The sequence below is a fragment of the Dysidea avara genome, chromosome 2, assembly GCF_963678975.1.
Source record: "Dysidea avara chromosome 2, odDysAvar1.4, whole genome shotgun sequence".
Taxonomy (NCBI): Eukaryota; Metazoa; Porifera; class Demospongiae; order Dictyoceratida; family Dysideidae; genus Dysidea; species Dysidea avara.
In genome coordinates this window covers 8,477,598-8,505,154 of record NC_089273.1, presented here as the reverse complement: position 1 = coordinate 8,505,154, position 27,557 = coordinate 8,477,598, and the positions used below count along the sequence as shown (strand labels likewise).

The window sequence follows — 27,557 nt, the reverse complement described above, 5'->3', positions numbered from 1 at the left end:
ATGTACATACTTATGCACAAATGCACACCATGTGTTGCTTATGCACTCCTGCTGTAATATTTTATGACATCTTGTGAAAGTGAAAACATATGCCAAATACAGTGGAACAGATTACATTCCAAATTGGCAATGAATGCAGCATGAATTCAGAAGTAAATGCAAAGTGGATAATCAGTACATATCAAAGATAGTACTGTTACAGAAACTGCACTGTTAAAATGAAGAGTAACCACAACTCTCAAGGAGTTCCCAGTGTAGGGAGGATTTAACACCCCTGGGGAGTAACCATTACTCTAAAGGAGTAACTGGGGAGTAACACATGCTCTGAAGTTGGTGTCACTTACTCTTCAGAGTAATGGTTATTCTCTTCAGAGTGTTGGTTACTCTCCATGGGTTGTTAAATCCTCCCTACACTGGGAATTCTTCAGAGTGGTGGTTACTCTTTATTTTAACAGTGTGGTTATAAAAGGTATTCCCAGATATTGGCTGTGGTAAGTGATACTACATTACTACATTAGTATCACTTACCACAGCTAATAACCCTTTTATAACTATAGAATAGTCCCAATGTATACGTAGCAGCCTACACATGCACATTTGTGGCTTCATATGTTCAAGTTACTGTAACAGTACTATCTTTGATACTGTATGTAGTGAGTATCCACTTCGCATTTATGTCTGAATTCGTGCTGCATTCATTGCCAATTTGGTATGTAATCATCTGTTCCACTGTATTTGACACCAATAAAGTGTCTTCACTTTCACAAGATGTCATAAAATATTACACCATATAGGGAGAAACAGGATATCACACCACTCAGTCATGAGACTGGGTGATTTAACACCAAAAGCATGTTACAATCACATGGTGCATGTTGTAAAGTTAGTGGGGTGATTGAGATGAATATTTCCTTCAGTAAACGATGAAGAGAATCTGTCTTGCACTACAAGTACTTTTCATCCTCAGGCCCCCGTCTCTGGGATCTATTGGGCCTTTCCTCTTGGGACTTCCTCTCCTCCTCCCCCAGAATTCTCCAGTGCGCACCTATCTTGCACCTTCAGCATGTGGCACTGCCACCTAAGCTGTTCACATTCAGATGGAATAACATCTACATTGTCACTAGGGTCTTATAGCAGGAACATCATCTGTAAACTCCACACAACTTTGCCAGTGTTTGCCTGCTTCCAACATACTGGGTGGTATAAGCACAGCTATTAGTATACGCAGCACTTATAGAAACTGGGAAAAGATTAAAGATGAGGCGGGGACTCTGTGAATCCTCTTTGAATGATGCAGCACATTAAAAGAAATCACCAACAGCATTTCATTAACAAAGCAGCTTGTTTATTAGCTATTTACTTACGGAGCCAGCAGTGAACACATCATGCACCAACAGCAGCAGTATAGAGCACTGCCACCATTGGTAACAACACCACAATGGCTGAAATGTCGTATTATTAGATAGCTACTGTACATACGCTTTTTAAAAATTTATTAAGGCTTTATAGCACAAGTGCTGAAAGTCTGTATGACGCTTTGGTCCTACAACCTGTTTAAATTTGCTGGGGAATGTGACGCCGCACCGAACACTGCAAACTACTGTACATACCAAAGCAACAGTTCCAGTGTTGTGTGAATACGAGTTTTGTAAGTGTGGATGGTCATAACCATGCACGTGATTTTTCTATTACATTACACTGAAATAGTCCCTTCAGCCGATGTAATCAGTTGTCATCGAGGTTGTCATTCATTTTTGGGAAACTACTGCATTGATGGATGATAAACTCATCGAGCTACAACTATTCAGTACTACCAAAGGTACCGGCGCAAGAATTATTGTGTGGTAGCTAGCTAGTTAGTTCTGTGTATTATGGCTGAGTCTTGGGATGAGTACTACGAGAGACACTACTTGTATGGCAGAAAGCTCGTTGAGCAATCCAAAAAGCCATCAGTCGACCTGCCGTAACGATACAGTCTCCATCGAGTGTGGAACTTGGTCAGTATCCGGGTGTCTTGCGGATCAAAGTCAGGCCTTTTTATCAAACCCCTTTTATGTACTTGTACCATTTCACTTTAGTCCCTATCGCTGTTCGTAACAAGGTCACGGTCGATAATAAAATTTTATTGCTTACGCTATCTAAATAATAATATTTATAAAATTCTTATCTAATATTATATATTATTATCGACCTTGTTGTGTGGTTCGCAACAAGGTCACGGTCAATAATAGCTTCGCGTGGACAGACCGCTTTTTCTCAGTAACGGCGCTTATCGATTAGAGATTATAAGCGCCTACTCCGAAAAAGGGTCTGGTCCAGAATCAATACGTAAACTTGTTTTCACACCCCAAGCTAGAACAGCTCGGGGTGTTTAATCAACTTTCGTCATAAAACGTATACTTCCTTTTGCCACGTACGCACTGAGAATAGCCATGAACGATTGCCGGTAGCGGTGAATAAACTGATGAGAGAGACGTAGGCTGTTTTTCTACCGTTAAAAGGTCACGGGTTGATTCCTTGCTCTTTAGCCTTTAGTTTCACAAGGAATCGATCCGTGACCTTTTTAACCGTAGAAAAACAGCTTCAGTGTCTCTCATCAACGCTACCGGCAATCGTTCATGCATTTCCAGTGCGTACGTGGCTTGAAATTTAAAAGGAAGTATACGTTTTATGACGAAAGTTGATTAAACACCCTGAGCTCTAGCTTGGGGTGTGAAAACAAGTTAACGTATGAGCTTTATCCGAAATTACGTCACAGACACAAAATGGCCGCTGTAGTGTGAGGACATTCGTAAAATTTGTATGGGCGACTATGGGAAGAAAATTTTAAACGGCAGTATCTCAGCCAGGAAGGAAGATATTATGAGTCATTTGGTGTTTGGTGATTATATATTTTTTTCCCTGGTTTGCGAGTCGTTTGGTGTTTGGACACCCTTTGCTTTATCAACCTTATCCACGATTGCCGACCGTACCACTGTTAAAAGTGGTATTCCCAGACAGTTAGCAAGGAAACAATTGCTTCAGCGCTTGTCAGTTACTCTCTGGCGATATAATGCCAAAATGATCCTGAGGCATTATGGCTTATGCCCAGAAGATGGCATAGACTTGTTGAACTAAGTTATTAATTAAGGTTGTTTTGTAGTTAAGGTAGCTAGTTTTGTAGTTAAAGTACTTAGTTTGGTAGTTAAGCTAGTTAGAATTTTGTATAGCATATTTGTAGTTTAGAAGGAAGATATCGAACTCTAACTAGCAGGTATGGCTATAAGACATTACAATAAGTGCGTAAAAGCGATTTTCGACTGATTTTCAAAGCAACGCTAGATTCCTATTCTTTAAGCTAATTTATAACCATACCTGCTGGTTAGAGTTCGATATCTTCCGTCTTAGCTGAGATATCGCCATTCAAAATTTTTCTTCCCATAGTCACCCATACAAATTTTACGAACGTCCCCACACTACAGCAGCCATTTTATGTTTGTGATGTAATTTCGGATAAGGCTCATTGATTCTGGACCAGACCCTTTTTCAGAGTAGGAGCTTATAATCTCCAATCGATAACACCGTGACGGAGAAAAAGTGGTCTGGCCACGCGAGACTAGGTCAATAATAATATTTATTACTTAGGCTAGGGCGTCTGGATAAAGTGGAATGGAATGGTGGACTGGAATGGTGGAATGGATTGGAATGGAATGGTGGAATGGAACGGTATTTGGTTATTTCAATTGGTGGTTACCTCTTTATAAAAAGACCACCTTCTAACAAAGACCACCTCTTTATAAAGACTGTTTTATTTTAATGTTTAAAATGCTGCTATCTTGTTGTTTTAGAGTGTATCCCCATAGAATGGTCTTATTGATCAGTTGTGTGCCACCTGCCTAGAAAAGTCAGATTTGTAATACAGCGATATACTCCATGCAAAAACAGTTTGGCTGTACAAATGTGATGTCCCCATCAAACTAAAAGTAACTGACAACTAAAGGAGCTAATATTTGGGTGAGGCCAAGAAATACTGGCAAATAACTCGCTATAATTTATAAAAAATTGGTCCTTTATCATTGACTCGTATAGTCTTGCTGCATTCCTAATTAATTCCCTGTAACTCTAATTGGCTAGTAATTTAGTCGCCTTTTTTCTCCTCTAAAATGCCGGACTATTGATAAACAGGGCCGGTGTAAGCACTATGGCCACTACGGCCACTGCCGTAGCAGATTTTCACAGCCCAAGCCAGTCATGTGAGCGCATGCCTAGCTAAGCTAATATAGCTACACACTAATAAGGTATCTCCGTATAGTAGTTATGTTGTCATGACATGCACTAATTTATATGTTTCTAAACAGACACCAACCATTCTAACCTTTAATGCAGTAAAAGGATGTGCAACCGACTTCACGTTACCACTTGCTTATCCTCTATTATATTCGTGCATCTAATGATCGAAGCACGTGATGACCAGTGCGGTGGACGTTCTTCCAGCTCTGCTGAAAGGTAGGTTATTATTATTATTGGGGGTACAGGTAAGAAGGCAAAGCCTGTAAAACTCTGATCAATTGTATAAACGAAATTAGACTTTACAACATATAGAAAGGTAATGTGACAGCTAGGGAAGTTACAAAAGTCAGTGTATGTATGAAGCAATATCTTAAAATCAACTCTTGTAAAGTGCTAAAATTACTTCAGAATGTGGTTTACTAACACTAAAAATTCGAAATTTTCCTGGAGGAGCATGCCCCCACACCCCCCTATAGGGGCATGCTTTGCATGCCAGAGTGCTTCGCAGCACAGTCACTCGTCATGCTTCGCACACTCAGCACAATCCCTGAATCAAAACCTGGCTTGTTGCCTGACCAGCCACTAAGAGCTTCCACCGGCCCTGATAAGGGTACCAATTTACTAGCCTATTAGGAATTAATTAGGAATACAGTCAGACTGCACAAGTCAATGATAAAAGACCAAGATTATTGTGAATTATACTTAGTTTCCAGTATGTATTAGCATTCATTTCTTGGCCTCACCAGATATTAGCTCCTTTAGTTGCCAGTTGCTTTTAGTTTCGTGGACACATCATTTTTGTATAGCTAAGTTGTTTTTGTATGGGGTATATGGCTATTACTGCATTGTATCATAAATTGGATATCACTCGCTTTTCTAGACATAACATGTGGCACACAATTCATCAATAAGACTGTCTTGTAGGGCTCTAAAATAACAATTCAGATATTAAAATGGTCTTTGTAAAGAGGTGGTCTTTGTTAGAAGGTGGTCTTTTTAAAGAGGTGACCACTAATTGAAATTACCTAAGTACCATTCCATTCCATTCCACTGAATCCAGACACCCCTTACGTTATCATACAGTGTATATTAGAGACATCGAAGGTGTGGGGGCAATCCGTGATATAATATAACCCAAAAACCTGCCACGATTTTTCCTCACAATGACATGACAATATTGGTTGGGTAAAACCAAGCCCAAAAGTGTCTTCAGATGGACCCAAAACATTTGCGTCAAGTTGCTACAGAATTTAGAAAAAAAATTATTCAACAGAATCTTCTACTGCCTGCCTGCCTGCCTGACGCCTTCAGTCAAGCGTAGCGGAAAAGTGGCTACAGCTACAACCCTAATTGTTTCGCAGAAGCATTTCTAGTTCATTTAAGAAAAAGCCTTTGGTATATTGATAAGCATACAATGCTTGCGCTATAATCTTACCTTTTATCCTTCTTTACCATGGCCATCAGTCTAGGTTCTACTGCTGAGTGTTAATAGACTACAGTTCGGCTTCCATACCGATGTATATTGCATCAAACTATTCGAATACACGTGGTTGCCGGTTGCACCAGAAACACACGCACATGTGACTTGCTGTTGATATCGATCAGAGAGAGCAACTCACGGCGAACTATATAGCAATGTGTAAGTCAATAAATATAGTTTATTTAGTAACAATGTTAAACCGAGTCAGATCATCCAGGTCCTACTTTACAGATCATTCGGGTCTGACCCCCCGTGCTAAAGTAAAGTGGATGTGTTACTACACGTCATAGCACAACTCTGCTTCTTTCGTAGCCATGTCCATTTATGTAAATTACAGTCTGTAGACATATGGTAGCCACGTCCATTCATCAGTGTGTAGGTATGCACGAATCCACGCTCACTTATGTAAATTACTGTCTAGACATATGGTAGCCATGCGCACTCATCAGTCCATAGGTATGCACGAATCCACTTCCATTATTGTCTGCAGGCCTATGTAGAGCCATGCCCACTGATCAGTAGTTATTGTATGAGTCATAATCTAGTATAATAGTGCTGTGAGTAATTAGTAACTCAGCAGATATTTAGTGGTCATGAGCTTGCAAAAACTTCACAAACAAGTATAAGAAAAAAATTGGAATTTTAAATTAGATTAGGGACAGTGTATAATGCTGCAATAAAAAGTACTGAAACAAGCTGGATCGAAGTAGTAAGTAATGTCCAAATACTGTAGAACAATAAGAACTGAATATCCCTACTGTACTACACTGAAAGCACAGTAGGGATATTCACTTCTTATTGTTTTACAGTATTTGGACATTATGTACTACTCTGATCCAGCTTGTTTCAGTACTTTTTATTGCAGCATTATACACTGTCCCTAATCTAATTTAAAATTCCAAAATGCTTGTCTAAATAATAATATTGTGAAATTATTATCTAATATTATTATCGACCTTGTTGCGTGCATTCTAAATTATTGTTTAGATAGTGTAAGCAAGAGTCCTGACTCCAATAAATATTATTATCGACGTTGTTGCGCGTATTCTCATTTGAACAACGATAGGTGTGGCACTTGGCCGGTATCCGGGTGGCCTGCAGATCAAAGTCAGGCTAGGGATGGATTTTTCAAACCCCTTCTAGGTACTCATATCAAGAATTATACTTTTGGCAAAAATACAAGCTGGAACAGGCATGTCCAATACATTTCGATTGAAAAACCATCACAAATCTAATTGAGGAAGTGGTTACTAAACCGAAAGTTTTTATTTTCGTGTCTAGTAGTTGCCCCGAGCATTTTATTTTAGGAGGCACATCTAGTAGTTTCCCTGAGCATTCGACTTTACTGCTTCCTCTTCTGTGATTATTTGCTTCCTCTGTTATGATTATCTCCCCTTTCATGACTACTACTACTTACTCTTTTGTGACTACTACTTCTGTCTCTGACTTAACTTGTGCTCCTGTCTCTGAACTGACTGGAGCTTTCCCTTCTACAACTACTTCTCCTTGGACGACGATTACTGCCGCTCCCTCTTCCACTGTCTCTAGTGCTTCTTACTTCAACTGAAAGTGTTCCCCTTCTGCTGTCTCCATCTGGGCTGGTGCTTCTATCTCGTGTTCTCCTTGTATTATCTATAGCTGGGTTGGTGATCATTTCTCTAACAGAAAATGTTTCCCTTTCGCTATCTCAACTGGGCTGGTGATGATTTCTCTAATTGAAAGTGTTCCCCTTTCATTGTCTCTAACTGAGCTAGTGTTTCTATCTTTAACCGAATCTGTCGTGGCTGGTGATGATGACTCTAAATGAAAGTGTTCCATTTTTGTTGTCTCTAATTGGGCTGGTACTTCTATCTCTAATTAAAAGTGTTCCACTGTCACTGTCTCCAGCTGGACTGGTGCTTATATGTCGTGGTCCCCTTGAATTTTCTCTAGTTGGGTTAGTCTAAATGAAAGTGTTCCTCTTTCCCTGTCTCTAGCTGGGCTGGTAATCATATCTCTAATTGAAACTGTTCCACTTCCATTGTCTCTAGCTGGACTGGTACAAGTGTTTCTGGAGAAAAAACAATTATAGCTATAAATATTGTAGATTGCTGCATGTACGCATGTTCACTTACCAGCAACAAACAGTGACAGAACTAGAATGGGATAATTCAGCATTTGGAATAGGCGTGGCTGAAATTTCTACTGGCAAGGAAGCACAATAGCTAAGGTCTATAGAAAAATGTTAATGCTAGGGAAATAATTATACTACAGCTTACCTGGGCTGCCATCTATCACCTCTCTTACTTTTGTATCTAACAAGAGGAAGGAGTCTCATCCTGCTACTGTTGCCAGCTGAGAAAGTGACAAATAACCTTCGTCGATCAGGACATCACAATCTATTAGCATCTTTAGCCAATCACCAGTGGGAAAATCTCCTTCCGCCTTATCTTTGTCACAGCTCGCTTCTTCAAAATCTGTGTAGTATTCATCCTCGAATGCCTCCTGAAATTCCAGACAGTGGAAAACTTCTACAGCCAATAGACATACAGAGACGTAGCGAAGGGGGGAAAAGGGAGGCATTTGTCCCCCATCACCGTAGTTGTTTTATTTGTTTGTTTTGTTTTTTAAACCTTCGTCACAAGCTTATACCAGTATTTAACTGACACGCAAATGACTATAAATTAGCTATGTGCGCTACTACGCGGTATCACCAGGGGTTGCTAGTGAACGTGCACACACAACATTCAACTCGCTCATGAATCCACCGAATGAAAGTATTAGAGACACACTTCTATATTATTTTAGCCTAGATTACTCATGTGATAGAGCATTTCGAATGTAAGGAGTAACCCGCTCTAAGGACCTTGCCGCGGCAGGAATCGCAACTCACAAGTGACAAAGGAGACCAGATGACGCTAAGAACCTAATGCCTACGAGGTTATAAGGTGTTAATTGTACCAAGTTTATTTTCTCGAGTTGATCACACTAGATCTTTGTATGGTAGTGCAGTCAATTTTTTAAAATTTTATCAGTCAGTCAGGCGGATCAGTCACAAACTTACAAGTTCTGCTAGCAAGAAAGACAGGTGAGATTTCATGCAATACGTGGCATTTGAATTTTTCCGAGTGAAATGAGTGAACATTTCATCCTGTCAGCAGTGTGCTAGGACTGCAGCACAAGGTGTGGCTAACATAAAGAACCTTGTATTAGCACTAAAATATTAACAATATAGCTTTACCAGACTGTGGATGAATTTGTTGGAGTACAGTTGTGTCACATGCAATGATGCTCGATGAATATACCTCCATTGAATCATTGATCAGTGATAAGCAATCAATACTGAAATAGTTACGTAGCTAGTTGTGTAAGCTGTAGTAATACAACACCGCATGTTGGCTAGCCCACCATTGGATCATTAGCCCTTTTTGCAATCATGAATGGTTTTAAGTGTTTCATGGGGGCATGGGGGCATGATTGCCCCTCCATCACCTTTTGGCTAGCTACGCCCCTGTAGACATATACTGTTACTTGTGGACTTACCTCACAAAAATTTACAGTATGTTTTCCACATCACTATCACATGTGGCCTCCATTGTTTCTATTTTTAGTCGAATAGTCAAAGAGCTTTCTACAATATCATGTACCAAACAAGCTGATACTAAAGTTAGAAGCATTGGATAAAGTACAACAGTGTTAGAGTGGTTTAAATGCATATGTGCCAAAACTAGGTCTTTTTGATCCATAATGGCTGTGAAAGGATTTTAAATTATATATAATTATATAATAACTATTAATTAATTAAGGTTATGGGATAGTGAGTGACTGTCGAACAAAATTTTAATTAAGTAATTAAGGCAGGCTAGGTGTTGTTGTGTTGTGTATCAGCTGGTACCAGGCTTAAATTGTTGGGAGAATAATAGCGTACTGACTGAACTGTTACAAGGTACAAGAAAGCACATAACAGTACAAGATAACATAGAAACCATACACTTAGTAACTGGCGCACCTGCAGGTGCATGTGTAGTTTTGCTCACTAATGTGATATTTTTCTGAATCAAAAATCAGGGCTGTCAAATAAGTTGTTAACATTTTGTATAAACAAACTACTACATAGTTTGGCTTAGGTCCTGATAGAGCCAATTGCAATAAATAATGTTTCTAGTGCTTGTGATATGAATTTAAATAATTTATTAATTTTGTAACAACATTGTCTTGTTTTAGGCCATAATATTGTTGCCATATTTCAGCAACTATACACATTATTCACAAATCTTCCTGTCAGTCCCTCACAAGTGATGTTCTTTAAACCTTAGTAAGTTCTCATGGTTCTTCATTGATCTAATTTTTGCTTCATAGTTTTCATTATTTGGCATGGGGAACGTATGTTTCCATGACAATGTTTGAGTTCCATGTCAATTAATAAGAAGTTATTAAATGCATAAATATTTGGTAACAATTAATAATGGATTAAGAAAAATCAAAACCCTAAATCATGAAAAATTATTTATAATGTATGTGTGGGTTTGTGGTATCCTGTAACGTTAAATAATTTCAGCCTGTCCCTTCTTTGCTTGAACATCATGTGTAAGGTTGAGTGTGTACACTGTAACAAAAGAAACAATGTGGTTAAACTACAAACACCATTTTATGCCAAGAATAACAGAGTAGCATACACAGATAAAGTTATAGACAAATCTCTCATCTTTAACCAACAGTCCAATATAATAAGAGTTAGTTTAACCCTCTCACCACCACAACCACCATATGGCGGATATGGCGGTTTCGATTATAAACGCCCGTAGCATCATATTCTAAACACTCTGTAACTTTAGTCGAGCGTTTTAGTAGCCCCTGCGCTTATCCTGTAGTGGGCACGCCCTTAAGTGAATGGAAACAGGGATAACTGGACTCTCGCGCACTATTGCACGGTTAGATGATGCAATCCCATACTTTTAGAACGTTGATAACAAGCATTGTAGATGATTCTTTGACGTGATAACGGCACTGCTAATAAAGAGAAACAGTAAGGAGTGGAATTATATAGGTTGGAGTGGTGTGTTGCTCCTTTTATACGCCTTGAAACCTCGTGCTTGTATACGCATGCGCACTTGCTCAAATTTTGGAAAACCAATTTGAAACTTAGAGATAATTGCTTCAATTGTAAACTGTTTAGTGATGTTTGTTGTGTTATTATAAACAGTACAAATTTGGTGGTGAAGGGATAACCCTCTCACTGCCACAACCGCCATATGGCGGTTTTGATTATAAATGCCCGTAGCATCACATTCTAAAAACCCTGTAACTTCAGTCGAGCATTTTAGTAGCCCGTGCGTTTATCCTGTAGTAGGCACACTCTTAAGTGAACGAGAACATGGATAACCGGTCTCTCGCGCACTATTGTGCGTTTAGATGATGCAATTGTGTACTTTTGGAACATTGATAACAAGCATTGTAGACGACTCTTCGACATGATAATGGCACTACTAATAAAGAGTAACAGTAAGGATAGGGATTATATAGGTTGGAGAGGTGTATTGCTACTTTTGTATGGCTCGAAATAGTGACCTCGTGCTTGTATGCGCATGAGCACTTGCTCAAATGCTGGAATACCAGACTTAGAGATAATCACTTCAACTGTAAACAGAGTTAGTGATGTTTATTGTATTATTACAAACAGTGCTAGCCAGTAACACTGTGCAAAAATTTATGTTTCCTGATGTTTCACGCATAATGAATTATGACGATTCCTTGAGTCAGAAATACCCGAATGTGTATAATTACTGAATTAAAGGAAATGTATATGGAATTGTGTAAGGAATTGTCACAATTGATTTATCTTTCGGTAATTATATACACGAATGTGCCTAATTCCTTTCAGGAAATGTTCATGAATTATGACAATTTTGTGATAAACTTATATATTTCCTGAAAATTTCATTTAAGTTTCATTACAGAAACATTATGAAAGCATATCTTTTTACGCAGTGTAAAGTAGTGAAATTTCATGTTTGGTTTCACTTAGATCGATTTCCGTAATTTAAAGTTATATGATGGATTTGTGGTTGTTCTTGTGTAAACAACAACTTCATAATCGAATTCCTTGTTTTATAGTGAGTGATTCGATATAATAGTTTTATATGATTATATGGTATGATATTTAAGTTACAGCAGTTTAGAAACAGTAGTTTGGAGCCTCTACAAATTTGGCGGTGAGAGGGTTAATTAAGCTAGTAGGAGAGCAAAACAAGGCAGCACAATGCAACATAAATTCCGTGTTTTAGTCCAGATTCTATGAGACGACAAAAAACGTCAAGTTGGTTGATAATAGATGTTGGTTGATAATCAATTGCTTACACTAGGGGACACCTGTATGTGTGGAGTATTATCTGCTGGCTCTGATGGCTATCAAAGTGGATTGGTATAGCTACAGTCAGCTACCAGATAGTTAATGCTTACATTTGTAGCTAAACTAGTAAATATAAAATAGTAAGCATTGTTAAAGTTAATGATGCTACCGTGTCTGGAGGGTTATCCAAGAATCTCTGTTGCCAGAGAATAATTATCTGTGCATCCCCAGACTACCCGCTTCCATGCAACATTGATCTATGTGGAGATGTGCAGGATGCAACATGTTAGTTACTCCTTCAGTGTGTAGAATGGAAGTTATAATGTCTCATTTGATTGCACCTAGCATAAGAGACAATAAGTTGCACACCACAATAATTCACACAAGTCACCCTGTACATCTTAAGTTGCACAGTTATCCTAAGTTCTATACTTTTCTGGACTATTTTTCATTACAGTATCACATTAACTTACCCCCCATCAAACAGGGTCAAAATACATTAACCATAATCCGTAAATTTACATGTTTTGACTGGGAGTAACATATAGAAGTGGAAACTGTAACGTAGGTAGCTGAACTGACTAGAAATATAGATTAACATTTTACAGGGTGACTTCTATCTTAGCTCAACTCTCTACAGTTTTGTAAGTGAGCATTTTGCCAAATTAAAATTTCACCAACTGCAAATTTTTAGCAAATTGCCAAAATATTAGTTTTACCAATATTTGTTGTTATACAGTATCTAAACCAAAACAGCCAAGCTGCAAAAAAAGGGCGGCCCCCAAAAAGGCCAGGATGAAAAAAGATGTGAAATCCAAGGTGGTGGCCAAGAAATGGCTGTGATGGTAGGATAATGGCAAAAATTTTAATTACAACAATTCAGGTGAATTTGCATTGCCTCGTCCACTAGGATTCGTCACCAAATTCACCTGAATTATCATAATTAAAATTTTTGCCATTAACCTACAATCACAGCCATTTCTTGGCTGCCACCTTGGATTTCACATATTTTTTCATCTTGGCCTTTTTGGGGCTACACTTTTTTTACAGCTTGGTTGTTTTGGTTTAGATATCACTACTTTTTGTATTGCAAGCCACAAAGCCGGCCATAAACTAGCTTTGGTGCTTCCTTTTAACTTGTTTTCTTTTCTGCAGGAATTGTGGAACAAAGGAACAAATTTTGTGTACAGCTTTCTTTCTGATAAAAATATTTGTATATTTAACAATGATTGATAATCTGATTGATAATCACATACTGTAGGTAATAAGGTGACTTCTTTTACATAACTGAACTGTAGCTGAAACTCTCGTTGTTTGTAGCTGAACTCTTTTCAGAGTGACTTGTTTCTAGCTGAACTCTCTACATGGTGATTTGCTTCCAACACATATTTCTACAGGGTGATTTGTTTGTAGCTGATCCCTATAAGGTAGCTTGTATCTAGCAGATATCTCTAGAGTGTGACTTGTTTGTACCTGATCTCTCTACAGGGTGATTTGTTTGCAGCTGAACTCTCTACATGGTGGTTTCTTTGTAGCTGCTCTCTCTACAGGATGACTTCAATCTAGTTTAACTCTCTACAGGATGTAGCTGAACTCTCTACATGATGGTTTCTTTGTAGCTGAACTCTCTACAAGGTAACGTCTTCTAACTGATCTCTCTACAGCATGACTTTTTTGTAGCTGAACTTTCTACATGATGGTTTCTTTGTAGCTAAACTCTCTACAAGGTAACTTCTTCTAGCTGATCTTTCCACAGGGCAATTTGTTTGTAGCTGAATTCTCTACAGGATGACTTGTTTGCAGCTGAACTCTCTACATGGTAGTTTCTTTGTAGCTGAACTCTCTACAAGGTGGCTTCTTCTAGCTGAATTCTCTACATGGTGATCTTTTCATAGTTGAACTCTCTACAGGGTGATTTGTTTGTAGCTGAACTCTCTACAAGGTGATCCTTCTAGCTGATCTCTCTACAGGATGACTTCATTCAAGCTGAATTCTCAACAGGGTGATCTGTTCGGAGCTGTACTTTCTACAGGGTCATTTGTTTGCAGCTGAACTCTCTGCATGATGGTTTCTTTGTAGCTGCTCTCTCTACAGGATGACTTCAATCTAGTTTAACTCTCTACAGGATGTAGCTGAACTCTCTACATGATGGTTTCTTTGTAGCTGAACTCTCTACAAGGTAACGTCTTCTAACTGATCTCTCTACAGCATGACTTTTTTGTAGCTGAACTTTCTACATGATGGTTTCTTTGTAGCTAAACTCTCTACAAGGTAACTTCTTCTAGCTGATCTTTCCACAGGGCAATTTGTTTGTAGCTGAATTCTCTACAGGATGACTTGTTTGCAGCTGAACTCTCTACATGGTAGTTTCTTTGTAGCTGAACTCTCTACAAGGTGGCTTCTTCTAGCTGAATTCTCTACATGGTGATCTTTTCATAGTTGAACTCTCTACAGGGTGATTTGTTTGTAGCTGAACTCTCTACAAGGTGATCCTTCTAGCTGATCTCTCTACAGGATGACTTCATTCAAGCTGAATTCTCAACAGGGTGATCTGTTCGGAGCTGTACTTTCTACAGGGTCATTTGTTTGCAGCTGAACTCTCTGCATGATGGTTTCTTTGTAGCTGAACTCTCTGCATGGTAACTACTTCTAGCTGATATCTCTTCAGGGTGACTTGTTTCTAGCTGATCTCTGGATGACTTGTTTCTAGCTGATCTCTCTACAGGGTGACTTATTTCCAGCTGAACTCCCTATAGGGCTATCTGTTTGTAATTGAACACTCTACAGGGTGATTTGTTTGTAGCTGAATTCTCTACAATGTGATTTGTTTCTAACTGATATCTATACAGGGTTTTTTTTCTAGCTGAACTCTCTACAGGTGATCTGTTTGCAGCTGAACTCTCTACACGGTGGTTTCTTTGTAGCTGAACTCTCTACAAGGTGACTTCTTCAAGCTGATCTCTCTACAGAGTGATTTATCTGCAGCTGAACTCTCTACAGGGTGGATTTTATAGCTGAACTCTCTACATACAAAGCGACTTCTAGCTGGTCTCTCTACAGGATGACTTGCTTCTAGCTGAATTCTACAGGGTGATCTTTTCATAGCTGAACTCTCTACAGGGTGATTTGTTTGCAGCTGAACTATCTACATGGTGATTTCTCTGTAGCTGATCTCTCTACAAGGTAACTTCTTCCAGATGATCTCTCTATGGAATGACTTTTATAGCTGATCACTCTACAGGGTGAATTGTTTCTAGCTGAACTCTCTACAGGGTGATCTGTTCATAGCTGTACTCCTACAAGGTGATTTAATTGCAGCTGAACTCTCTACATCAGTATAAAGCGATTTCTTCTAGCTGGTCTCTCTACAGGATGACTTGTTGCTAGCTGATCTTTCCGCATGGTGACTTGTTTCTAGCTGAACTCTACAGGGTGATCTGTTCATAGCTGAATTCTCTACAGGGTGATTTGTTTGCAGCTGAACTCTCTACATGGTGGTTTCTTATAGTAACTGAACTCTCTACTATGTGACTTCTTCTAGCTGATCTCACTACTAGCTGAATTATCTACAAGGTGATGTCTTCTAGCTGATCTATCTACAGGGTAACTTGTTTCTAGCTGAAATCTCTATAGAGTTATAAATTATTTGTATAGCTGAACTCTTTACTGGGTGGTTTTTTGATTGGTTGCTGAACTGTCTATGTGGTGACTTGTTTGTACTACAGAGTGACTTGTTTGTAGCTGAACTCTACAGTATGACTTACTTGTAGCTGAACATTGTGGCTGATCTCTATAGAGTAGCTAACTTGTTTATGTAGATGAACTCTCAACTGGGTAGTTTCTTTTTAGCTGAACTCTCTTCAGTGTGACTTGTTATAAAGGTAGCTGAATGCTCTATTAGGGTGACTGTTCTATTAGAGTATCTTGATCTTGCATTGGCTACACATAGTTGGCTTTGGAATCATAACTCAGTAGTTTGTGATCTGATTCTTCTGTACTACTGCAAGAGGACTTTCTATGATGGTTATTTCAGCTACACACCGATTTTCAGCTCATTGCTCTAAGTGGTTTGCCTGGTAGGCGTGAAAACTAATGTTTTTTTTTTATATTCATAAAAGTCGATTGCATAATTGTAACACAGGTTGGGTTTTATGTCATATCTCAATGGTCTTTATCTGGATTCCTTTCAAACAACTAAAAGGTACTCCTACGATAGTTACTCCATCTACATAGCAATTTTCAGCTCATTCCTTCATGGAGTTTACCCTGTGGGCGTGACAGACCTTCTAGCTTATTTTACGCAAATAATCAGTCATAACTCCATATATGTTTATCCGATTCCTACCAAAGGTGGTACTGAGATCTGCCTTAGTGAGCCCTTTTAGTGTGCAAAATTTCAGCTTGATCAGAGCACGTGTTCGCAATTTATGGCAGATTTTGTAAAATGTGCGAAAAGAAGAAGCAGAAGTAGAAGAAAAAAACGAAAAATAGCCTAACTTTGGCTGCTCGTATCTTACAAATTACTGGAGCGATGTTCTTTAAATGTGGAATGTGGACTTCCCTATCTAGCTGGCACCTCTGTAGCAAATTTAGCTGCAATCAAATAAAGGATCACAGAGCTACAAAGGTGTGAAAATTGCATTTTCTTTCTTCCTATTAATATACTCACGCTGTGGCACGCCGGCTTCTTGGGCCGCATGACACACTACCATGTGTCTTGATCTATGGTCTAACACATTAAGTTTGGTGGGCATGGTAGCACAAAAGTGAGTGAGTAACAGTATACAGCATATACAGCTCAACAATTCAGAGACACATTAAACTTACATTCATCTCTCAGAGAAGAATCCACAGATGGGACATGAAAAAGCATTTTACATACAAGATCAAGATACTCTAATAGAAAAGTCAAGTATACTCTAATAAAGCATTCATACAAACTGTATACTTTATTAGCACAATAAAATAGTTTTAGAGTGATGGCTTTAGGTAAAAACTGGGTACAGGAAGGCCAAATTTGTCCACCATTCATTCCTGCAATATTTCTATGTGCAGGAGCCACATCATTTAGTATTGATTTTGTGGCACTCATTTGTTACAATTTACAGTACTTTACTTCGTTTAGACATAGGCTTGAGCCAATTATGCTTTGAAAATTGCCTATTATGCTTTTGAGTAGTGCTAAAAAATCCAGCCTATTAAGCTCAAAATTATGCCCTCAAAATCACGATTATGCTTGAGAGCTGACTGTTTTATTAGAGTATATCTGCATTTCCTGACTGCTCTATTAGAGTAAGTGACTGCTCTATTAAAGTATCTTGATCTTATTGTGAATTAGTGATGCACCGATAAGAGATTTAGCTGATTATCCGATTATCCAATATTGAAATTCACATATTGGTTGATACTGATAACCTATGTGATGTTAATGTTAACCAAAATTTCACATGTATTTGGTAAAATTGTCATTTTTAAAACACTATTTTAATCTTACTTTTATGAAAACAATATCATCAGGGTCTGTAAAATTAATCGGCTGATTAATCGGCTAATTTTACTGATACCGATATTGCAAAAATGTGGCTGATAAGCCGATTTCTGATTATTAACTGATTAATTGGTGCATCACTATTGTTAATAATCAGTCAAGAAATAGTAAAAATAATAACACTGCAAGGTTTTTGACTTGAAATGCAGTAACAATGTGCAATATTTTTGTGTTGTGCAGTATTTTTTTTGCGTGAGCATTGCACGTTTTATTTAAAATTCCTGAAAATCACCCTATTATGCTGGCATGATGCTTGATGCTTTTGCTAGCATATTATGCTCGAAATTATGGCGGCATAATTGGTGCAAGCCTAATTTGGTTGCACACCATGAGTCTTCATAATTATATAGAATACAGCTTATATGTACAGTACTTCAAAATCATGTTTCTATAGTGATTTGTATCATTTTGAGCATGCTAAATAATTTTATACAGGTGCTTCTCGTCCCACCCTTCAAGAATTGTATGAAAAGGTTTTACTCCACTTTGCAAAAGAATGGAAAAGGATTGGAGTGTTCCTTGGGATGCATCATGAAGAATTAGATATAATAGAAAAAGACAACCAAGGAGGTTGCAGAAAATACTGTGAAGTCATGTTGAAGGAATGGCTTAATGTTGATGAAGAAGCATCATGGCCAAAAATATTTACTGCTGTGAACTCTACACTTCAGTCTGAATGTAAGTGATGATTACTACAGATTCTGTATTGGTATCATACTATACGATAGTACTCTATAGTATCATGCTGCATGGTAGGAATGATGAAGGTGTGGGCATGGTCCATGATAAAATATCACCTGCCATGATTTTCCCTCACCATGACATGACAGCATTGGATGGGTAAAATCAGACCAAAGTGCTTTCAGGTCGACCCAAATCATTTTCATCAAGTTGCCACAGAATTTTTAAATCATTCAATGAAATTTCCTGCTGCTTGCCTGATGCACTTAGTCAAGAGTAGCAGAAAACTGGATAAAGCTACAGCCGTAATTCTCTCATAGAAATGTTTCAAATTCACTTAACAAGAAACTTTTGGCATATTGATTCAAATACAATGAGTGTGCTATTGCCATACTTTTTATCCATTTTTACCATTGCTGTCAGTCAATTGCAAGGCTCTCCACCAATACTAGGGCTTCCAAAATAATATTGAAACAAGTAAATTGGAATACACATGTTGGTCAGCTGTTATGTATACATCGTCAAGAATACGCATGTGTAAGTGACAATAGTTTAGTGCTTTGCATGCGCTGCTGATGCTTGTTAGCTACATGTAGTGGTGTCAAACTAACTTGTGGTGTCATTGTATTCATCAGGGTTAGAAGGGTTGGTATTTTCTTCAAACATCTCTTCATTTGTGGGTAGGCCTATTACTCTTTCCAGAATTTCCCAAACATTTTCTCCTATTATTCTTTTTTTATTCTTTTTTTATTCTTCTATTTAGCCTATTATTCCACATTTAGTTTCTGTAGCTATAGTTGCTTAGTTCTCAAGATACTGATATAAGAAGTAGTTTTACCAGAATTAATTAATAGCTAGCCATAAATGAAACATTCAACTTTACACATAATTGTTATAGCTATTACAACAGGCTTAAAATAGTTATTGAGAGTAATAATCAAAGAGTTTTCAATTATCAGTGTATTAAAGGTAGAGCTATAACTACATGCTAAGTTTAGCGGATAATGATATCAATATGTTTGTTGAAAGACTTAAAGAAATACACTAGTATAAGATGTACAATTATGAGAATTGCAGGTAATACTGTAGTTAAATCCCTGATGCTGTCTACAGATTATTAACATGAAATGATCTGACTGCTCTATTAGAGTATTTGAACGTTTTATTAGAGTAAATCAATCTTTTAGAGGCTCTTCAGCTCCTTTCAGCCAGCACTCGTATAATAACGCCAGTTATCTATCATTCTTAGTAGCTTATTTCGTTATTCTAGCTAATCAAGAAGAGGCACACCCCTTAATTCCACTGATTATTCCCAGAATGTTCGATAATTCTAAAATTATTCCTGTAACCATCCTATTATCCCGGAATTATTCTCACAAAATTGGTGACCTATTATTCTCAAAATTATGCCGGCATATTAGGCGCAGGCCTATTTGTGGGTTGGCTGATGTAGATGTTAACATTACATTTTCAGTGTTCTCATCAATGACTTCTTCCTCATTGTCGTCACCTTTCTGTGTACTTGCTTGTGTGGATGTTGATGTAGTATCCACAGTGCTGTTGTTATTGGTTGTGTCAGTACTCTTATTATGGTAGCAATGATCAAGTTCAATGTTATCAGTCATTGGTAGGAATATATTTGTAAATGCACACTTTTGTTCAAGTTGTAACAAATTGCAATGTAGGTTCTCCAAGAGCTTTGGATCTACTGCTCTGTGTTTAACTGGGTGAGGGTCATACAGCATCTTTGACCCTTTACTTCGTAAAGTTGTAGAATGCAACTCCCGATGACGATACCCAAGCTTTTCAACAGGGATTGGCTCAATACGTGTAGGTCGAGGTATATTCCACTGCTGGGAAATATCTATACATGTTGCATATTGGGGAAACATATGTAGCCTGCAATAATCCACCAAAGCATAAGATATGGTACCAATGTGCTTACTGCTACCTTGTGGACCGTTGCCTGCTGGACATCCACATTTGGCATAAATATATCCAATGAACTACCGTAGATTCCCTAAAAGTTCAGCAGAAATAAATTAATTCCGTTTGTGTCTGGTCGAACAATTAGGGAAAAATGTACCAACCCAGTGCTATTGTAGAATTTTTAGGGATCTATCCTTATACAGTCTGCACGCTTCATGGCTATGTTATTTGCGATCCGTTTACTGCTTACTTTCTGGATTTCTTTCTACAGGGACCAACAGGAATGCCTTGAAGTGGAGCTGATGGTACCACAACACTCACTTGGCCACAGCGCTATATACTATGATTGCCTACATCATCCAGGAGGGATGGTCAATGTCATTACCACATCGCTTTTGAATACAATCACCCAGATGTAATAAAGGATTTCACCAAGTAATAAAAATAGAAACCACAATCAGTAATATTATTAAACTATCTCATGATACATTTCGCTACCAGATGCTGTATGAAGTGTTCCATGGCTTAATGAAGCGTTATCTGAGGGTGTATCATGTTACAAGGAGATGTGGGGCCAGGTGAGATTTTATTCTGTGTACAGAACGAACCATGCGAAGATCATTTTGCAGTAGTCGTGATGTCACAGGATGATGTCGTTGGGTACATTCCCTTAACAATTTTACACTTGGTGCTTCATCCAGCATGGAGGTAGCATATTGTGTGAGGTCACTGAGAATCCTCAGTACTCAAGAGACCTTTGTCAACTAGTTCTCCAAGTTCCAAAAAAATTAACGCGCTTATAATTAGACACTTTCCTGTGCTTGCCGAAATTTAGAGATGCTGAAATTTTAGAGAATCTATGGTAGATAGAATTCAAACCTATTTTTATGATGTACACTTTATCCTTTTTCATTTCAGGTAAATTCTTTGCCTTAAAGAGCAGGTGACCATCGTATTTCACTGTCTCAATGCACTGAATATGCCCACAGATAAACAAGTTTTCAGCCGTTGGTTTATGGCTTTGGATCACCTGCAGGAAACCATCAGGACTGATCGTGAGACAAAATAAGAAACAATTTCAGCTGAAGTGAAACAAAACTCTCCTTCTTGAAACACTGCTGTTTTTAGGTTAACCCAGCTACCTTCAGGAAATATAATATATATCCTCAGCCTCCCTACTTGAAAGCAGTGACTTTACATCACGACCACCTGTCAGTCCAAACTTGATGCAAGCATTCACTCTGTAACAACACACACGTATTATTGAAAATATACACAACTGTATTATATTGTACATATATTGCTCAAATAATGATAGATAAGTTAGATTTCCTCTATACAATTACTCTAATAGAACGTACACCTCTTACTCTAATATAGCACATACCTTCGCAAACTACTCTAATAAAGCGTACACTTGCTATGGTCTTCTGTTGCTGTCATTTATTGAGCCACTGTGTGTAGCAGGTAAGTTTGACAGTAACACAAAAGGGTCATGCTCGCTGGGCTCCCAAAAAGTTTTGTGCCGACTATCATGGTAATGCAGCGACTATGCTGAGATGGGGGGTGTGTGTGGTCACCACTGATATTTGTGCAGCTACCTAGCTTGGCTAAATTAGAACTGACCTTGCTATTAAATCAGACTTTTTACCTTTTGTAGATACGTTTCTACATGTCAACCACAGCTTTAACTCGGCTACCTTTAGCTCTGAAGGTTTCCTTCCATTTTCCATTAGCAATGCAATTACTGCGTGAGGGCGCATGTCCATATTTTCTAATTATACGAATTCAAGTAATGAATACGTGCCATTTCTAAGAATAACAGATTGTATTAATTGGCAAAGAGTAAGTTACCTAACTGTGTACGTATAAACTTACAAGAAAATCACCCACTACAAAGCACTGAATCATTTCATGTCCTTTTTCCTTCATCTCATCATTGCACATTTAATTGATTGCATGATATCTATCGCTATCACATAAGGAGCAACATAACGTTAGGAGATAGTTGATAGGATGAAGGTACAGCCGAATTATGTTCTTTTGTACATCATTATAAGGAGTATGGAGAGATAGTTCTTTTGTGCTTTCCAAAGTATAGTGGGAAGCTCTGGGTTGGATGACTGCGATGAAGTATATCTTTAAATTTAATTAATTTCTAAAGTGGCTCTGTGAGTTGCCTATACATTTTTATAGGATATCAAGGTTTTTACGATATTCTTAAGTGTTTATAGTTATGAACTTTTGCTACCCATGGTTGAAGTGGGAAAGTATCAGGCATAATTACCCTACCAAAATTAATTAAAATTCTTCAATTTACACTGATTGCTGGTGTGCATTAAATAGAAATTGGACTATTTTCAGTGGTTTTTTAATGTTTTTATTTTTGCTTCCAACTATAAACAGATATTGCAAAATCTGCTTTGTAAGAAATTTAGCCCCACCTGTTATGCGCACATTGGTATCAATAAAATTTTTTGTAACAATTATCTGTAGGAGGAGAAATGTTTTTACGAAATTGCCTAAAATGGACATTTTCTCTTACAAAGTATTTATTGTAGACAAATTTTACAATTTGCTCTGATAGATTTGTTGAAGTTTTGACTAGTCACCCATGAATATCAAGATTTTGAAGATTTAAAGTAATACCAAAAAGTAGATACAAAAAATCCAAAATGCAGTAGTATCCAATTAGCGTACAATTAAAACAAGTTTCCATAGCAACCAACATGTCAAAGGGTAGAGTTACTTGAGGTACTTGTATGGTAAAATTTATAGATGACAAGCATAATTGATTACATTGTTGCTAGAGGAGGTTGGACGCGTTCACGTGAGCTGTACATTTTCATTGGAAAATCTTCGTTTCAAGACAATTTTATTAAAACTATAGTACATTTGAAAGTTTATGTATTTCTAAATCTAACGGCGTGGCAATCCCCAGCAAACCCCACTGATTTGGCTGGTAACAAAGCCAGAGTTTAAAGCGCCAATAAAATAAGTTACGCAAATCGGTTTTATTGAGGAAGGTAATACAGTGATCTCAAGTGTAACGCAGTGAAGGGTCGTTGTTTCATTATAGAAAACGTATGTGACAAGTCTGGTGAAGTTGTATGCATCAAATCACAATTTGTTAATTTCAGCATGAATCTCAAGTGCTTTGAGAAAACAAAGTACTTAGCCTTGAAGCCTACGTGAAGGACGATCTGAATATTTAACGGACCGCAGTGAACTCCACAGTTTTTCAGTTTAGTATTGCGACTATTGAGGGTCACGTGAAATACCAAAGAAAAGAATGCAATTAAGAGCAATATATTTAAGTAGCACTTATAGCACGTCCAACCTCCTCTGCATTGTTGCAGCACAAATTGTAAAAATTACATTTTACTCAAGTACATGCCTTGGTGCACTAAACCAAAATTTAATGGTGAGTAAGATGGTGTTTGTTGTTTTTAGATAACTTTAACAATTTTTGTATCATGGAACTTTGGTTTGAAAGGCACGTGTATGATCCAGTTTACTGGACTATGTGTATTCATTACTTGCATTTTTTTAAAATGGCTGTAGGTTTAAGGGTGTAGCTATATACTGTATTAACACAATAAATTAGTTTTATAGAGTGATGGCTTTAGGTAAAAACTGGGTACAGAAAGGCCAAATTTATCCACCATTTGTTTCTATAATTCATTTACAGGAGCCACATTATTTAATATTGATTTTGTGGCACTCATTTGCTACAATTTACAGTACTTTACTTGGTTGCATACCAAGAGTCTTCATAATTATATAAAATAGAGTTTGTATGTACAGCACTTCAAAAATATGTTTTTATGGTGATTTGTATCATTTTGAGCATGCTAAACAATTGCTGATGCTTTTGGTCACCTATTATGCTTTAAACTATGCTGGCATAAATGGCCGGGGCCTACTTCCACCCCCTAAGACTTTCCCCCTCACTTTGGAGTACTGTTCTTCACCCTGGGCAAGATTTGTTGTGCTATTTATGCAAGAGTGTAAGTAGTCATGGATTTATAAAAAAGTTTACAAAAAAGTATAAGAAAAATTATTAGGAACTTTAAACTAGAGTAGAGATAATGTAGTGCCCAAACAAAATGTACTGGATCCGGGAGTAGCTAGTATGCATATTGTCCAGTTACTGTAAAGCAATAAAGGACCAAATATCCTTACTGCACGTGTATTCAATAATAGAATCTCCACCACACAGCGGGATTATTAACTTCTTAAACATAGCTTTACAGCATAGGCGGCGGAAAGGGGGGGGGGGGGGGGGGCTAGGGGGCTTAAGCCACCCCTCAGAATAATATCACACCGAAATTACCTTTCTTGGAGTGGGGCTGAAAACCGTGATATAAAGATCGAGATACTCTAATAGAGCAGTCACTCTAATAAAGTAGTCAGTGTGTAGCAAGCTATGTAAGGATTTTTATGTAGTTTATCAGCTAGAAATGGTAGCCATTTTTTTTTTTTTGGTCTCACCTTACCAAACTACAGAAATAAGTCTGGGTCAGCCCAGCAGAGCCCCCCTCATATCAACTACTTCCTCCGCCGCTGCTTTACAGTAATTTGACAATACAATACATAGTAGCTATAGTACTGGATCCAGCTACTTTTTGTTGAGGCACTACATTGTCCCAACTCTAGTTTAATTTAAAATTCCTATTTTTTTCTTGTACTTGTTAATAATTTCAATGCATAGAACTACAATTAGTTAGCTAGCTAATTTTTGGCCCATGTGTTTGTGTACATATCCCACAGTTAAGTAGTTATACTTGTCATTATTACAGTAACATTCCGCAGGTGTTGAAATACAGAAAACAACAAATTACCTAAAGGAACTTTACAAAGACACACAATTTACTGGAGGTGAAGAAAAATGGCTCCTATGGCCAGATAAGCCTAAATTCTTTAATAGTATTGCATTAGTCCATCATAAAAATACACCTAAAGGAAAGTCCAAGCAAGAGATCAATGTGATGGCTGCATTGAAATGCAAAGGGAATATCAATACTATCCCAAAATTACCTGATAGTTTGCGTCCTGTATCACTGAGACAATTGAGCATCAATTCAATAGAAATAGCAGCATATTTATCACAAAATAATGTAACTAAAGCTATTGCAGATATATTCCATGACAATGAAGGTATGTCTTCACCACAAGTCATATTAATTGATGGACCTCCTGGTATTGGTAAAACGTACTTGTGCAAAGAAATTGCTTACCAGTGGTCTCAAGATCAGATTCTTTCTACAAAGAAATTTCTATTTCTTTTACGTGCTCATGAGCAAAGAATTCAAGTTCTAAAAGAAGTTAAAGATCTAATTAAATACTGCTGCCATCTTGAATGTGAAGAGACAATTGACGAGATCTATCAGTACATAAAGGAAAGAGAAGGAGCAACTCTCGTAATTTTAATAGATGGATACAATGAACTGTCTGTAGAGCTACCGGGTGATTGTTTGATTTCCCAGTTGATTAGTCGCCAACGATTACGCAAATGTGACATAGTTATAACATCTCGCTCATTCACATATGGATCTGTATGTCAGTTTGCAGACTGTCGAAAAGAAATAATAGGCTTTACAAACAATGATAGGCAAGAATACATTCAACAAGCATTGGCAAACAAACCAGATGACACTACAAATCTGAAGCAATACTTTGATAGTCATCCTACTGTTAGTAGTATGTGCTATATTCCATTGTACATGACCATCCTACTCTTTTTGTTTACAAAGAATAATCTCCCTCGATCTCGTACAGAGTTCTATGAAAAATTTGTTGACTTGACCATTAAACTTCACATTGAAAAAGATGTGAAAACGCACAAGGAAGTTCAGAAGAAGGATTCATCTATTGATTCCATCAAACAGAAACTGGGACAATTTTCATATGATACATTAAAGAAAGATCACATGGTTTTTGGTTTGGAAGAGGTTCAAAGAGTGTACCCAGAGATTACTGAAAATTGTGCAACAGTCCATGGGTTTGGCTTGTTACAAGCCACACAGCACTTTACTACAAATGGAAAGACCCTGTCTTTCAATTTCATTCATTCATCAGTCCAAGAGTACCTCGCAGCATATTACATACAATCATTACCTGATGATAAACAGTTGAATCTTCTCAGAGATACATTCTGGAATGAAAGATACCTGAACACTTGGATCATATATGTGGGCATTACTAAAGGTAAAGTTTTTGCTTTTAAGCATTTCCTGTCCGGTAACCAGTTTTCCCTTACCAGTAAACTGTTTAAAATTAAAGAGTTTTACATTTCACCTAAGATATTGCAAGATAAAATAAAGTGTCTTTATTTGTTTCAGTGTTTTAAGGAAGCACAAGATGAAACCATGTGCAAAGCTGTAAGTGAGTCAGTGCAGAAGAAACAAATAGATCTGAGTAAAAGAACTCTTTCTCCTAATAATGTTATTACTCTTGGTTTCTTTTTAACTTATTCGTATATGGAAAAGTGGGAGAAATTAGATATCTCAAGCTGTCATATCAACGACCATGGTCTTCGTGATTTATGGAGAGCACTGTTTTCAAACAGACAATCCAAAGTATGCATAAAAATCATGAACCTTTCTGGCAATCAGCTTTCAGAAATTTGCGCAGGTGCTGTAGCAGACTTAGTGAAATCTTGCAAAACAGAAGAACTATACATTTCAAATAATGAGCTAGGAGATGCAGGAGCTAAGTCACTTATATCATATTTGCCTGATGATACATGTCTGAAGCTACTATTAATGGATGGTAATAAGATTTCTGCTGATGCAGCAGATTACATTGAACAAAGCATTAGCAGTTTTCCTTCATTAAAAATCGTTGGTACTTGTCATTTATATGTAAACAGTGTGCTAGGGGATCACATTACTACAGTCATAGGATTGTACAGTACCAAGTGTGAGTTGACCAAGTTCAGCATGTATAACTGTCCAGTTAATGTAAAGCATCTAGAAGATATTTTAAACTTATTAGTTAAGAATACAAATCTTGTGACTTTGCAGTTTTCTCAGATTGGTGTACAGAAACCAATGGTAAATTTCTTTACTACTGCATTGTCTTCGTTAAAATGTTTATCAAATTTCTCTCTCATTGAGCCCAGTCTGTGTGAAACTGCAGTAGATAATCTGGTCAATAGCTTGTCTGCCAGCAGCACCACTAAGATGATCATCATGTCTGATATCAAAATACATGCTAGGCAATCCACATACTTAGAGATTGTAAAGTATTTGAAACTAAATGCAACGGTTATGAAAATTCCAAACTGTTCTTTAAAAGATGAGTGATTTGTGGACAGT

The 27,557-nt window shown here is 37.6% G+C and overlaps 1 protein-coding gene across 1 annotated transcript; it reads left to right on the top strand.

The window, feature by feature from the left end:
* Positions 1–1,698: 1,698 nt before the first annotated feature.
* LOC136246552 (nucleotide-binding oligomerization domain-containing protein 1-like) lies at positions 1,699–27,557 on the top strand. The gene is made up of 3 exons (XM_066038051.1): positions 1,699–1,819; positions 18,061–18,303; positions 25,051–27,557. The coding sequence occupies exons 1-3, from the start codon at positions 1,774–1,776 to the stop codon at positions 27,543–27,545; spliced, it is 2,784 nt and encodes a 927-aa protein (XP_065894123.1). The 5' UTR covers positions 1,699–1,773; the 3' UTR covers positions 27,546–27,557.

Bases quoted from the DNA above. Each gene is read 5' to 3' on its own strand.
- LOC136246552 (XM_066038051.1), top strand. From the start codon at position 1,774: ATGGATGATAAACTCATCGAGCTACAACTATTCAGTACTACCAAAG. The intron at 1,820-18,060 runs GTACCGGCGCAA...AATTTTATACAG, and splicing joins ACTATTCAGTACTACCAAAG to GTGCTTCTCGTCCCACCCTT. The intron at 18,304-25,050 runs GTAAGTGATGAT...AACATTCCGCAG, and splicing joins CTCTACACTTCAGTCTGAAT to GTGTTGAAATACAGAAAACA.